General features: G+C 42.2%; 1 protein-coding gene across 3 annotated transcripts in view; it reads right to left on the bottom strand.

The window, feature by feature from the left end:
• Nucleotides 1–13,559, bottom strand: part of LOC139561629 (rap1 GTPase-GDP dissociation stimulator 1-like) — a 52,468-nt gene extending 38,909 nt beyond the window's left edge. The window contains exons 1-4 of one of the 3 annotated variants that reach the window (XM_071378851.1): nucleotides 13,260–13,559; nucleotides 13,071–13,135; nucleotides 9,260–9,367; nucleotides 7,645–7,767 (exon numbers count right to left, since the gene is read on the bottom strand). In XM_071378851.1, coding sequence (XP_071234952.1) covers nucleotides 7,645–7,767; nucleotides 9,260–9,367; nucleotides 13,071–13,074 — 235 coding nt within the window. In that variant the 5' untranslated portion in view covers nucleotides 13,075–13,135; nucleotides 13,260–13,559. Of the gene's footprint in view, nucleotides 1–7,644; nucleotides 7,768–9,259; nucleotides 9,371–13,070 lie in introns of all 3 variants that reach the window. The other 2 variants (XM_071378849.1, XM_071378852.1) reach the window with 2 other exon arrangements.
• Nucleotides 13,560–15,108: the final 1,549 nt, after the last annotated feature.

The raw sequence follows: 15,108 nt of genomic DNA, 5'->3' as shown, positions 1-15,108 counted from the left end.
TGGAAACCTGTCCTTTGGTCTGATGAGTCCAAATTTGAGGTTTTTGGTTCCAACCAGCATGTCTTTGTGAAACACAGAGTAGGTGAACGGATGATCTCCGCATGTGTGGTTCCCACAGTGATGCATGGAAGAGGAGTTGTGACAGTGTGGGGGTGCTGGTGGCACTGTCAGTGATTTTATTTAGAAATCAAGGCATACTTAACCAGCATGGCTACCACAGCATTATGGTGCGATATGCCATCCCATCTGGTTTGCGCTTAGTGGGACTATCATTTGTTTTTCAACAGGACAATGACCCAAAACACACCTCCAGGCTGTGTAAGGGCTATTTGACCAAGGAGAGTGATGGAGTGCTGCATCAGATGACCTGGCCTCCACAATCACCCAACCGCAACCCAATTGAGATGGTTTGGACCACAGAGTGAAGGAAAAGCAGCCAACAAGTGCTCAGCATATGTGGGAAATCTGGAAAAGCATTCCTCATGCTGGAAAAGCATTCCTCATGAAGCTGGTTACGAGAATGCCAGCGTGTGCAAAGCTGTCATCAAGGCAAAACTTTGAAAAATGTTAAATATGTTTTACACTTTTTTGGGGGTACTACATGATTCCATGTGTTATTTCATAGTTTTGACATCTTCACTAATATTCTACAATGTAGAAAATAGTCCAAATAAAGAAAAACCCTTGAATGAGTAGTAGGTGTGTCCAAACTTTTGACTGGTACTGTATCTAAATGCAGTCACAGAGAACCTAAACAACCCTAAGAGGTTCTGGAAGCTAATCAAATCAGTGTCAGGTTCTAATGTATCCTCTGGCTTTCCTGACCATTTAATGATGGATTCTAATGAAGTGAAGGATAAAGCCCATATTGTAGGGGTTTTTAACAAGCACTTCATATCTGCTGGTTCAGTTTTTTTTTATAATGGTGGGGCCCATGTCTCTAACATAAGCTCTGTTACAGTAAACTATGATACAGGCTCTCATGTGAACCATTTTAACGTTGAGCCTATTTCTTATACTGAGGTCTATAAAACACTAAAGGCAATAGACACTAAAAAGTCTGCAGGTCCAGACAACCTGGATCCCTCTCTCTTAAAGATAGCAGATGATATTATTACTGAACATGTGGCTCACATTTTCAACTTTAGTCCCTTGACCAATTCCATAGGGGCTCCCAAGTGGTGCAGTGGTCAAAGACAATGCATCTCAGTGCTAGAGGCGTCACTACAAACAACCGATTCCAGACTGTATCACAACCGGCCGTGATTGGAAGTCCCATAGGGCGGCGCACAATTGGCCCAGCGTATTCCGAGTTTGGCCGGTGTAGGCCATCATTGTAAATAAGAATTTGTTCTTAAAACTTCTTATGGCTGCAGGGGCAGTATTGAGTAGCTTGGATGAAAAGGTGCCTAGAGGTGCCCAGAGTAAACTGCCTGCTCCTCAGCCCCAGTTGCTAATATATGCATATTATTATTAGTATTGGATTGGAAACACTCTGAAGTTTCTAAAACTGTTTGAATGATGTCTGTGAGTATAACAAAACTCATATGACAGGCAAAAACCTGAGAAAAAAATCCAACCAGGAAGTGGGAAATCTGAGGTTTGTAGGTTTTCAACTCATCGCCTATCGAATACACAGTGAGATATGGGTCAGTTTGCACTTCCTACGGCTTCCACTAGATGTCAACAGTCTTTAGAACCTTGTCTGATGCTTCTACTGTAAAGTGGGGCTGAAGGAGAGGGGATTGAGTAAGGTCTATCATGAGCTGAACATGCGCTGACCATGCGAGAGCGAGTTCTGTTCTATCGCATTTCTGAAGACAAAGGAATTCTCCGGTTGAAACATTATTGAAGATTTATGTTAAAAACATCCTAAAGATTGATTCATTACATTGTTTGACATGTTTCTACTGACTGTTACGGAACTATTTGACATTTTGTCTGCTTTTAGTGAACGTGCATCTCTCCCCAAACTCCCTATCCTGGCCAAAGTTTGAATCCTTAGAACTCACAGTTAAAAGAAACTTCTTAATTGAAAAGAACATGCAGGGTTCAGTCTGGCTTTAGATCGGGGCACAGCACCACAACTGCAGCTATGGCAAATTACATCATGCACTTGATAAAAAGCCACATTGTGCTGCTCTGTTTGTTGATTTATCAAAGGCATTTGATTCAGTTGACAATGAATTGTTGCTAGCTAGACTCAGTAACATTGGTCTCAGTGAAGGGGCAGTAAATTGGTTTAGGAACTATCGTTCTGACGGAACACATTGTGTACATGCTGACAATCACAAGTCTAGCTTTCTTAAGATTAATAGAGGTGTGCCCCAGGGTTAAATTTTAGCTCCTGTGTTGTCCTCAATTTTATTAATGATTTGGGAAATGGGAAGCAACCAGCAAAGTTGCAGATGATACAGTCATATATTCATGTGCTCCTTCTCTGGTTCATGCTGTTGAAGAGCTCCAGACTGCTTTTCAGTCACTGCAGGTCTCCCTTTATGGTCTCAAACTCATCATGAATGTAAAAAAAAAACATGACCTTTACCAGAGCTCAGGTTACCAGAGAAGGTTAGCATTGTCACATATGGTGGCTTATCCATTGAGAAAGTGTAATCCTACATATACCTAGATATATGGTTGGATGACAAGTTGTCCTTTAAAGTTAATTTGGATAATTTTGTGAGGAAGCTTAAATTGAAATTGGGGTTTTATTTTCGCAATAAGGCTTGCTTCCCACTTATGGCTAGAAAGAAGCTTATTTTCTCTCTCTCTCTAATTGATGATATACTTGTTGTATATGCATGCAGCCTCCTCTGTCTTACAGAGACTGGACTTTGTTTATCATGCATCCTTGGGCTTTATTACAAATGCCAAGTCACTCACCCACCATTACACCAAATGATAGGTTGGACCTCACTTTATATGTGCAGAAAGTTACATTTGTAGGTGTTCATCGACAAAGCAATTTTGGGTAAACTCCCTCTTTAGCTACAGTCTGGTCACCACCAGCAGTTACCATACACCATCTTCTAGGTGGTTGCTACTTAAAGTCCCCAGGACATTTACAGTATTAGGCAGGACTGCCTTCTCATCTTGTGCACCAGAGGCATGGAAAAGTCTACAACCCATGCTGTATCTAGATATGTTAGTGCCATTGAATTAATTAAATATTTTGATGGAAGACTGTTACAGAGGAGTGTAAATGCTTTTTTAGGCTGGATCATGTTGTTGAATTGTATTGTTGTATGTTTTAATTGTGTAATGTATTGATTGTTGCGTCCTTCTTGGCCAAGTCTCCCTTGAAAAAGACACTCGGTCTCAATGGTCTTTTCCTGGTTAAATAAAGGTTAAATAAAATACTTAACAAAGAGCCACAGTCAGTTTAAGAATGGGTGACAAGTAATAAGATAGTCCTAAATATTTATAACACACAAAACATTGCATTTGGGACAAATCATTCACTAAATCTCAACTAAATCTGGTAATGAATAATGTGGAATTTGAGCAAGTTGCTTGGTGTAACCCTGGATTGTAAACTGTCATGCTCAAAACATATTTATGCAACGGTAGCTAAGATGGGGAGAGGTCTGTCCGTAATAAAGAGCTACTCTGCTTTCTTGACATCACTATCAACAAAACAAGTCCTACAGGCCCTAGTTTTGTCGCACCTGTACTACTGTCCAGTCATATAGTCAAGTGCCAAAAAGAGGGACATTACAGGTGGCCCAGAGCAGCACGACTGGCCCTTAAATGTACACGGAGAGGTAACATCAATAACATGTCAATCTCTCCTGGCTCAAAATAGAGGAGAGATTGAATGCATCACTACATGTCTTTGTGAGAGGTATTGACATGTTGAAAGCACAGAGCTGTCTGTTCAAACAACTAGCACCCAGCTCAGACACACATGCATACCCCGCAAAACATGGCACCAGGGGTCTCTTCACAGTCCCCAAGACCAGAACTGACTCTGGGAAATGCACAGTACTACATAGAGCCATGACTACATGGAACTCTATTCCACATCAAGTAACTCAACCGAGCAGTAAAATCAAACTTAACTTAAAACTACGCCTTATGAAACGTGGACTGTGAAGAGACAAACAGGCGCATAGTCAAAACTTCCAAATACATTTTACTCAGGAATAAAAAATAAAAAAAGAAGGTTATTTTAGTCCAGTAGGTTTGACACAGTGAGCCTCCAACAGTGAACTGGGCATAGATATTTCCAGGGCCACTGACAGATAAAATGCCAGCGGGTTGGTGTAAATGCTCAGGCTGGCACATCAGCAGGGCAATCATTAGATGCTGCTAAAAGTACATGAATTATCTCAACCGTTTCCTCCCCCAACTCGGTCACTTCCGTTCAACTCAGTGCCTGCCTCTCTGAAACCCACTCATAATTACCCCACAAGCATCTTCTGACACTGCAGCATCTGGGTTGAGGGGCCATGCATATTATAATTTGTCACATGGCAAACGGAAGACTACTCGAGTCCAATATGTGGCCAAGACAAATGTGACTTCTTTACAATTGGAGAAGTCAAGAAGCCGTCAACTTATTTTAAATGACCAATCTCATCCGTGCTATCGTAACGCTTTAACACGCACACTATTTAGCTGTTATGGGTAATAAGAGTGTTATTAATGTCTTATGTTGATAGAATGAATAAATCTATCCCCTAATCTCACCTTTTATGTTATGGTCTCTAACAAACAGTTCCTGAATCTCAACAACCAGCCACTCACTGCTGTGCATGTTCCTTTGGTCAAGCCACAGTATGGCATGGAGTAAATAAATGACTCACTGTGCCGATGTGTGACAATTACTACTGTCTAGGAAAGCAAGATAGATGGCAACACCAACAAACAGGTCTCCTATGGTGCCTGCTGTTAGGAGTCTGAAGCCATCTGTTGCCGTTCGAAAGGGAAAAGGCAGAATTTCCAATGGGGAGTGGGGTGGACAAACAACAAACAAGGACACGTCCACAATCTAGGCTACACAGCAACAATATATAGACTATCACCCATACGTGATTATCTAAGATTAAAAACACGCAACATTTTCATCCATAGTCTTGAGCATCAGCCCACAAATAGATAAATCACCATCCCATTCAATAAACCCTTTTGAACCCAAAGTGGCCGTCGACTGCCTTTCTTTAAATTACTATAGCGGCCGCGAACGGGCTTGTTTTTATAACAATAACTGTGTCAATATCGCAATATTATCTTGCTAGCGACCTGCTGTTGTCATCAACCAGAAGCAGGGTATGCCGTCATTTGACGAACATTTTTTTCTTCAATTCATTACTCAAAATGACAGCGCCAAAGCAGACACGACTTTTCACTGTGAAAGAGACTTTATCTATGTTGGTTGGTGATACGGATTCGCACAGGTGCTTGCACTTTAAAAAGAGATGACGTCGAGGTGAGTGAAATAAGGAAACAGCATATATATGTTTTGTGTTGTGGATGTTTGAGGCTGTGTTTATCTGTTGGGCTTAGTTTATTGTTTGTCATGTTTGCTTGGGGCGGATATTCATAGGCTATACATTGCCTCGTATTCCTGTCATATACATTGCCTCGTATTCCTGCCGTGTTAGGGTAGTAGATGCCAGCGCAGTGGAGCTCATATGATAAGTTGGATATTTTTCTTCTCATAGCCAGCTAACAAGTTGCTTGTTTTGTACTGTTTCTACCGATGCAATTAATTTGGAAACTGTCCGAGCTTCATAACTAATCAGCTAACACTGGCGAACTCTGCAGTTAGTCTGTCAGGCAAGAAAGCAAGAGTTGATTGGAGGAGAGAGACAGTGTGTGTGTGTGTGTGGGTGGGACGGGACGGGAGGCGTGTAACTGTATCACCCATTATGGAAACCCCTTATTAGGAAGAGAGTATGTGTATGTTGAGAAAAAGAGGAAGGAAGAGAGAGTGTGAGACATTATGTTCCTGACTACAATTGTATCCTATTTGTTGCTCTTCTCACTTTGTTCCTGTAGGTCAGTGAAAGAGAATGAATTGACGTGGAGAGTCAAGGCTCAGCAGCAAAAGGCAGGGAGGAAGAGGAGTTAGAGATGACTGGAGAGTGGAGGGAGAGAGGAAGAGGAGAGTAGAAGAGGAGGTAGAGGAACATGAGGGAGGACAAAGAAGAGCACAAAGTCCCACTATTCACCCTTGTACCACACAGCCTGGGGCTAAAGTGACAGTGGCAGGGGTTTTGGAGTTGTTTATAAAGGTGGTAGGAACGTATCTGTTCCAGAGCTTGTAATGTATTACAACAAGAAAATGTGAGGGGTTGACCATCTTCACCAACTGAGGAGCTATTACAATGTTGGATGCACAGGCAGAAAATGGTGGAAGTACTGTATGTGTTTTGGGGGATGCTCAACATTGCCATCATAAATGTGTACATTGTGTGGGGGACCCTGCAAAAGCCCCTTCACAGAAACCGCAGGCGCTGGTCCCAGAAGGCATTCAAAATGCAGCTTGTGCATTCACTTTGTGATATGGCTACAGTGCCAGGAAGAGGAGAGCCAAGAGTGTGACACCAGGGAGTGTAGATTGAGTTTTAACTCATAATAATTTGAAAGCAGGTGAAGTTTGAAGGGCGCGAGAGAGGGTGTGTGGTGTGCATCCTGAGTAGATGCAGGGCAAAGAGTGGGAGATGTGTAGAAACCTCCTTTGAGTGCTCTACGTATTCGGCAACACCTTGCATGAGGCCGTGCTTCCAGCAGTTCCATGACAAGTTGTAAGCTAAATGCAAACACTAACGCGACAGTGTGAAATATGAATTTGTCCTACAAATCTTTTACTGTCTCTGAACAGTTTTTTTAATCTTCTCTCTCTAATACTGGTTGCAGTTAGTGAGTTTTCAAAGTAGGCTACTATTTCTACATTTTGTGTCAGGCCTGGTCTGTACTAAACCTTATTTAGAGAGGTTATCTACATGTTGAAATAGTATCTGAACAGTCGTTTGCATTTTTACAAGAATAAGAATCGCTGTCAAATCTAAGCCTACTTTGTGTGGGTTGTGAAATACTTTCTGAATATTGTCCTATGGTCACATTTTGGATACATTTTTTATTTATATGTAAATAATATTTCTAAGTATAATATATTATAATTGGTACATTTTGAGTGAGTAATTTAGTCAAATTTACTACAATTGAAATACTCCAGGGTTTGTTGTTGTGTAAAGTGCTAATATTTTTTGATAGTGAGTGTCTATACACAATGGAAGACAAAATGTGTGTTATTCCTACTGACATGAATGTGGAGTCATTAAAGAAGAGGTTGTGTTCTTTAAAACTAAGTTAACTTGTGATTGTCATTTGTTCTTTGTTTTTGAGCCATGTCTGCTGTGTGTTTGAAATGTGTGAGAAAAATGTGCTTTATCTTAAATTCTCAGTAAGCTACAGCAGCATTCTAGTAATTCTATTGGGGTTTAAAGGGTTAACACGGAAAATGAAGATAATGCTAACTAAATGAGAAATACATACAAATGCAGGCTAAATCGCCTGAGAATAAACAAAGTGTAAAAATTGGATACTGAAAAGATGGCGGAACCAAAAGTGAGAAGAATGATGCTTCCTGGGGAGGATGAGATGAGGTGTGGAGAAACCAAGCGAAGGGTGCCTCACCATTTTTGGCCACCTCGGCTATGATGTTGGCTACTTTGGGGGTGCAGGAGGACTGTGGGGCCAGCAGGGTGGGAAGCAGGGGGAGAACGCCCGTCTCCTGGATCTTCTCACTGGCGTCAGCATCTAGGAGGGGAAAGGAGAAGGGGAGAGAGGAGGTGAACAGTTGGGGAAAAAAGGGCTCTCTCAATTTGTCTTTCTATGAATCCTTGCATTCTATCCCCTTGCCCCATCTGAGTCAGCAGGTAGCCTAGCGGTTAGGAGCGTTGGGCCGGCAAGGTGGAAAAAACTAGCGTTCTGCCCTTGAGCAAGGCAGTTAACCCCCAACAACAACTGCTCCCCAGGCGCAAATGATGTGGACGCTGATTAAGGCAGCCCTCCACACCTGTCTGATTCAGAGGGCTTGGGTTAAATGCGGAAGACACATATCGGTTGGATGTATTCAGTTGTACAACTGACTAGGATTCACCTTTCCCTTTCTCTATTGAAGGAGAAGATCCAAGACCCTGCCCTCTGTCCTTCTCTAAAGCTTTTGAAAACGAGGCAAGTAGAGAGGACGTATGGATGAGCTGGGCAAGGTGAAGCGGATAATCCTTTCCCATTCCATCCAGGTCGCTCAACTTGTTGGGTTATTTATGATCATCCCAAGCCAGGCTCCATGAATAAAATGACTAGCAGTTGGAAACTAGCGTAGACATTCAATTATTATTGTAACCAAATAAATTACCATCACTGATTTGTATTATTAGGCTAAAGGTGGTATCACAAAGTGTGCAAGCATTTTTTTTTTTTTCTTGGTCAGCACCTCACCCAAACAGACTACTGTACGTTCAGAACCATCTCTTGCCAATGCCAAGAGACAGGAAGTGGATGGGTTGTGCTGCCAAGTGCAGTAAAACATTAAAGCTACAACAGTAAACACAAAGCTAAAAGACAGCTGAGGATGCAGATAGCCAGCAACTCAATTAACTTAAAAAAAACACAAATAAGGCCAATAAATGCTCAAACAACGAGATACTGACCTAGGCCGAGCCAAAACAGGCAGATGGTTATGTTACCCAAACTAAGGAGGACGGACAGATGTGAATAAGGCTGGCTGACATGGGCCTTGCACGAAAACAAATGTGAGCCTGGTGACTAGAAAGTTAGATACTATATGTTCTCCATAATTTTCTTTGGAGATTTTCTATAGTTTTGATAGTCACACATAAGCCCCTTACCTATCAGAACTGGTACAGAATCCAGAAGCATCCACTAAATATAACCCATTAGGGGGCTAATGTGTCAATGATGTTTTGAGCATGGCGTTAATCTACTGGAAATGTCAGAATTCTGACTTCAGTGCGTTCAATACAACTGGGAACTTGGGGGGGGGGGGGGGGGGGTTGCTTTGAGCGATCATCCAGGTCGGAATTCCAAATCGGAAACTCAGGCATCTGTCTAGAGCTCTGACTTTTCGACCTGAAGATCACTGACGTCATGATTTGACCTTGTTTTAATCAGAGTTCCCAGTGGTCTTGAAAGCACCATAAACTTGCATCCATCCTGTACTGTGCATAAGGTCCTGAAGGGTACCCTCCAGCAATGTCACAGTCTGAGGAGTGTGGGTCAAACTTACTGTTGTGGGCCAGTGCTTTGAGCAGGCAGTCCAGGCAGCTCTCCACACTGTCTGTGCTGCTGTCAGCTGAGGCTAGCTTCAGCTTCTTCAACGCATCACTCAGGTTATCTGCTGTGAGGGGGAAAGTGAAAAGATGAATGGGCAGTGGTCCTGACCTCAGTTTACTCCTAGGTCTTAGGTAGCCTACACTGTTTTTATCAAGGGCTGGATGGCAGATTTGACCACAGTTGCTACCTTCAGCCATACAGTATAGAGCAACCCACAAGTAATATCACACAGTTTAAAAGGCATATGAGAAGACATATAGGCTACACTAAATCCACCATGCATAATTTTGTCAATGTCTGAATCTGACTGTTAAACAGTCGCCGTCCTCTGCCTAGTATCCTGCCCCGAACCTTAGTCACTGTTACTAGCCGGCTATCACCCGGTACTCTACCCTGCACCTTAGAGAATGCTTTGCCCTCTGTACATCGAGCCATTGAACACTGGTCACTTTAAGAATGTTTACATACTGTTTCACCCACTTTATATGTACAGGACATTCGGAAAGTATTCAGACCCCTTGACTTTTTCCAGTTTTGTTACAGCCTTATTCGAGAATGGATTACATTTGGGTGTTTTTCGCTGATCAATCTACACACAATACCCCGTAACGACGAAGCAAAAACAGGTTTATAATTTTTTGCAATTATATCACATTTACTTAAGTATTCAGCGATGTTGCCAGGTTTCCTCTAGATGTGACGCTTGGCATTCAGGCTAAAGAGTTCAATCTTGGTTTCATCAGACCAGAGAATCTTGTTTCTCATGGTCTGAGAGTCCTTTAGGTGCCTTTTGGCAAACTCCAAGCGGGCTGTCATGTGCCTTTTACTGACGAGTGGCTTCCGCCTGGCCACTCGACCATAAAGGCCAGATTGGTGGAATGCTGCAGAGATGGTTGTCCTTCTGGAAGGTTCTCCCATCTTCACATAGGAACTCTGGAGCTCTGTCAGAGTGACTATCAGGTTCTTGGTCACCTCCCTGACCAAGGCCCTTCTCCCCCGATTGCTCAGTTTGTCCGGGCAGCCAGATCTAGGAAGAGTCTTGGTGGTTCCAAATTTCTTCCATTTAAGAAAGATGGAGGCCACGGTGTTCTTGGGGATCTTCAATGCTTCCCCAGATCTGTGCCTTGACACAATCCTGTCTCGGAGCTCTACGGACAATTCCTTCGACCTCATGGCTTGGTTTTTGCTCTGACATGCGCTGTCAACTGTGGGACCTTATATACCAGGTGTGTGTTCCTTCCCAAATCATGTCTAATCAGAAACATCAAGGATGATCAATGGAAACAGGATGTACCTGAGCTCAATTTCGAGTCTCATAGCAAAGGGTCTGAATACTGATGTAAATAAGGTATGTTTATTATTTGTAAAAAAAAATCTAAAAACCTGGTTTCGTTTTGTCATTATGGGGTATTATGTGTAGATTTGAGAGAAATTGTTTTAATCTATTTTAGAATAAGGCTGTAATATAACAAAATGTGGAAAAAGGAAAGGTGTCTGAATACTTTTCGAATGCACTATATTCTAGTCATGGCTAATCCTATATAACTACTGCTGTACACCTTTAATATTCATATAGTCTATACGCACCATTATATATATTCCGGACACTGACATTGCTCATTCTGATATTTCTTCATTTTAACTTTTTGGATTATATGCGTATTGTTTTGTATTGCTATGTATTATTACTGCACTGTTGGAGCTAAAAACAAGCATCTTGCTGCACCTGCAATATCTGCAAATCTGTGTACGCAACCAATAGAATTTGACTTGATTTTAATAGAAATGTGTCTCAAAACAAGAGGCCGAAAAACACTTTTGTAACGTTATTACACAATAAGAGACTGAAAGGTCGAGAGACAGACAAACTGACTTAAACCAAAGCCGTCTGGCTCCTCCTGCATAAGGATGCACACAGCTGTGCCCCGCATCATCACTTCCACTGTTCCATCGCCCTCCATTCTCCTTCTCAAATAGTGGCTCTAGACAACACTGTGACAGATTGGTCATACAGCAGTGGGCCCCAGTATAATCAGGACATGAGCAGTTGTAGAGCTCATCCCTGAGGAGCTCTACAACCGTAGGCATAGCTGACATGTGGCAGTGGGTATCAGACCATTAGGACTGCATCAACACACATTGGGTAAACAGGAGCATGTCAATACAATAATATTGTATGGATAGGAGTTCAAGTCATGATGGGAACTGCCTCGGTCACAGGCTGTACTTTGATGGGTCCTTATAATGGACATTCTCTGTCGAAACAGTACGCCTGGTATGCTAGGCCAACTCTAATAATTATTTAGAGATTTTGACATCCAGAGCTGTTACAGAGCTCAGCTAATGGGCTGCCCCAGGGGAAGAGGAGCTGAGGTGACAGCCACACACTCACAGAGAGAGAGAGAGAGCGAGCGAGCGAGCGAGAAAGAGCAAAGACCATGACATTCCCCCTCCCGCAGATGGTCTCAAATGTGTGCAGTGAGGATTTGGATTAAACCGTGTGACAATTTTAAAACCAGTCAAACGAGTTGTTTTTTCCAGCCTGGCCTCCATTATATAATAGATTTTTCTTGCCATTCAGATTATGGTATCTGTCAGGGTCCCTCCCTATGGCTAATGAGGCCCGAGTGATGCATTACCGTAACACAAGACATGTTAGAAAAATATTAGAAACACATAACAGGCAATGTTTGCATAAAGACTGCGCCAGTCAATTATCCATAACTAATAAGTCTAGCTTTCTGTGCCTATTGATGATTCTACCCACCAGTCTTCAATCAAAGCATTGATAAATGCAATGAATTAAGTGTGTTACTGCTTGGTTGGAGCAAAAGCCTGCATCCACACTGCTCTTCAGGGTAAGATGCCCAACCCTGTCCTATAAAGATATGGGTCGGTGGATGGATCGGTTCATCTGACCTCCTTTCTGCGGAATCACATCATGGAAAATTCTGGAGGCTAGTACCATGTGCTTGCACATTGTATTGCAATGGAGATACAAAATATACCCCAGAATTCTGGAACAATCAAAAACCCTGATGAGACAAGAGTACAACCTACTCAACAATCCAACGCAAGTCACTGGGTATAAATTATTCGAGTTAAAATGGGAGTAGATGCATTACTCCCAAAAGAGAGCATCCTCAGTCAATGCATTTTTCTTACTAAGTGTCAGGCACACAATTACTATAAAAGGCGCCATGAACAGCTCGATTCGTCAGTGTGTGAGTGTAGGACTATTGCATAACGGTGTGATATGGATGGCAAACATGTCTGCGCTGACTAACAGTGCAATACACTGATGATAGTAAACAAGTAGTACGGCTGTCAACATGTATGCATGTGGTAATGTGGTAGTAGCTAGAATTTGTGTTTAACTAAATAGTTGATGATTCAATGCAATAAATTCCATACGAGGCTCGAGCTGAAAAAAAATACAACGTTAGCAATATGGCTGTCAAGAATGCAGGTTCTGTCTAGCAATGCTCGTGTTACATAATGCCATTGCATGGGCAAGCGAACAGACAGCTTCCCGTTTCCTCTATCCACCCCACCTACTCGAATGAATCAAGAACTCAAGACACAAAGTGCGGTCTTCTAGTTGGCTGAAAACATGGGACATATTTAGTTAGTTAATTTGGCAAATTACGATACGCACCCACATACCCTTACATGTGTTGGCTACTATGTCAACGTCTGTCTGTGTAATCTTTACAATAATTGACAACTGGATGACGTATGATTCAGAAAGTGTTGCTACTCACCCATTTGGCTACTGTAGTGCGCGTGATAGTCCCAATCAGTTTCGAATTAGGATGCGCCCAGAAGGCTGTCAAATGGGTATTCACAGCAAAAAATATATATAAGTTATATGTGTTGGTCAACACTTGATTTTATATTATTTGAAGTCGCTAGATTGCTAGCTGGCTGGTCAATCAGATACCAAGGCCCACCTTAGCTAACCCACGCCGTGTCGTACCCGGCAATACTAGCAAACTACACAACCTCTCCCTCCCAGATGGCGCCGGGGATGCTTGCAGCCTAGCCTATCGTACGACCCCGACCTCACAACTACGATGGTATGGTTGTGTAATTTATCCGCTGGTAATATTCATCCACATCGACGCCAAAATTCGCTACTTCAACTACAGAGTTTTGCTTCAACCCTACTAGAAACGCACTTCCTATACTCGCTTGCTTGCAGTTGCCGCACAGAATCCATGCACAGGGAATAGCAGCCTATTGCTTGCAGTTGATTGGTTATTGGCCTGTACATAAAATCTCGTTTTCCACGATTATTGGCCGAAGTCTGTGTCGTTGGCTCGTGCCACGCCCTAAAGTGTTAAAAAATGCCCACCTTTCAAGTGACATCCACAATCCATAGCAATTAAGTCATACAAACATAATTGTAATAGGCAAACAAGCAAAATTGTAGCTACAAAGTTTGGTCTGGTTGCTACTACACTGGAAGACTAAGGCACTCTTTTAATTTGACTATCTGGGTTAGGAGGATTGGACCATAGAAATAAAATTGATAGAAATTAGAATGTGCTGCTGTTTTTTGGATTACCAAAATCTATGACCGGGAACTGCCTGAAAATCAATTATCGTGAGAAGGGCGGAGATGTATCCATATGTAATTTTACTGGGCAGAGATTTTGTATCCATATGTATTTTTACAGCTGTAGATTGGTACTTTCAACATTTCCCCCTATATAAATAAATTGAATTAAAGCTTACTCTCAGTGGTCGTTTGAGCATGTTGTTCCGGCTAAAATAGCCAACCTGGCCCATCCCTCACTACTGTATTTATACAGTAAATCTAATAATTATAAAATTACTGTTTTGCAGATTTAAACATGTACATTCACAGAAATACTACATTATACATGTAATTCACCGCTCACACAGACGACACCAGTTTCCAACTTCCCACCCACACATGGGAGATGGGTTGCGTGACGTTCAGTACAACAGAACGGTGTGCAACGTTGAAATCAACAGAAACGGTACGGTACTGAATGACCAATTGAAACATGTTGTGGTTATGGTGTCCCAGGGTCCTATTATAATATGGTGTAATGCACGAGTTTTGTTATTTCAAATGATAACACCCATATTGATCAAGCCACACCCACCAGACGGAAGCAAACGTACCTGTTGAAGAACGGTGCGCACCGTTTTGGTGAAAACGTGCCGTTCAGTAAAAACCGTTACGCAACGTAGCAAACGTTGAATGCACCCCTGATGTAAACTACCCTATGTGTTACTGCCATCTAGCGGTGTGTTTATTAACACGCAGACCAATGTTTGCCATCTAGGAAGGTTCAGTGTAGACTGGCTGACCGCAGAGGGGTATCCTAGGGTGCAAGCTAGATCTACTCAGGGTTTTCTAAAGCTAAACAGCTTGTTAGCGTCACATTCCAGCTCAGGCTTCATCCGTACAATGACGGTGGATATTGCTCGTCCGCCTGTTGAACTCTAGCAGGTACGGCGAGTGCATGTTGTATATGGATAGTCGAACTCAGAACTCTTCATTTCCTTTACCAAAAAATATAGCAGTTTTGAATTTGCCTTACAAATGCTGTAACTGCAGTCGACTGTGGCATTTTGGACGCAATAATTGCAGAATAACTGCAGTATACTGCATTTGAACTTCAACATTTAAACTGCAAAATTACTTAACAAGAGAAACGGTGTTTTGGACGCAGTATTTGCAGCATAATTTTTTTTTTGTACTGGTTGAGACAATGCTGAAACATCAATCCATGAGAAACTCAGTGCAACATTTTGATTTGTGCC

The sequence above is a fragment of the Salvelinus alpinus genome, chromosome 31 (genome assembly GCF_045679555.1).
Source record: "Salvelinus alpinus chromosome 31, SLU_Salpinus.1, whole genome shotgun sequence".
NCBI classification, from domain to species: Eukaryota; Metazoa; Chordata; class Actinopteri; order Salmoniformes; family Salmonidae; genus Salvelinus; species Salvelinus alpinus.
The sequence above is the reverse complement of the archived record's forward strand: the minus strand, read 5'-3'. Positions and strand labels throughout refer to the sequence as shown.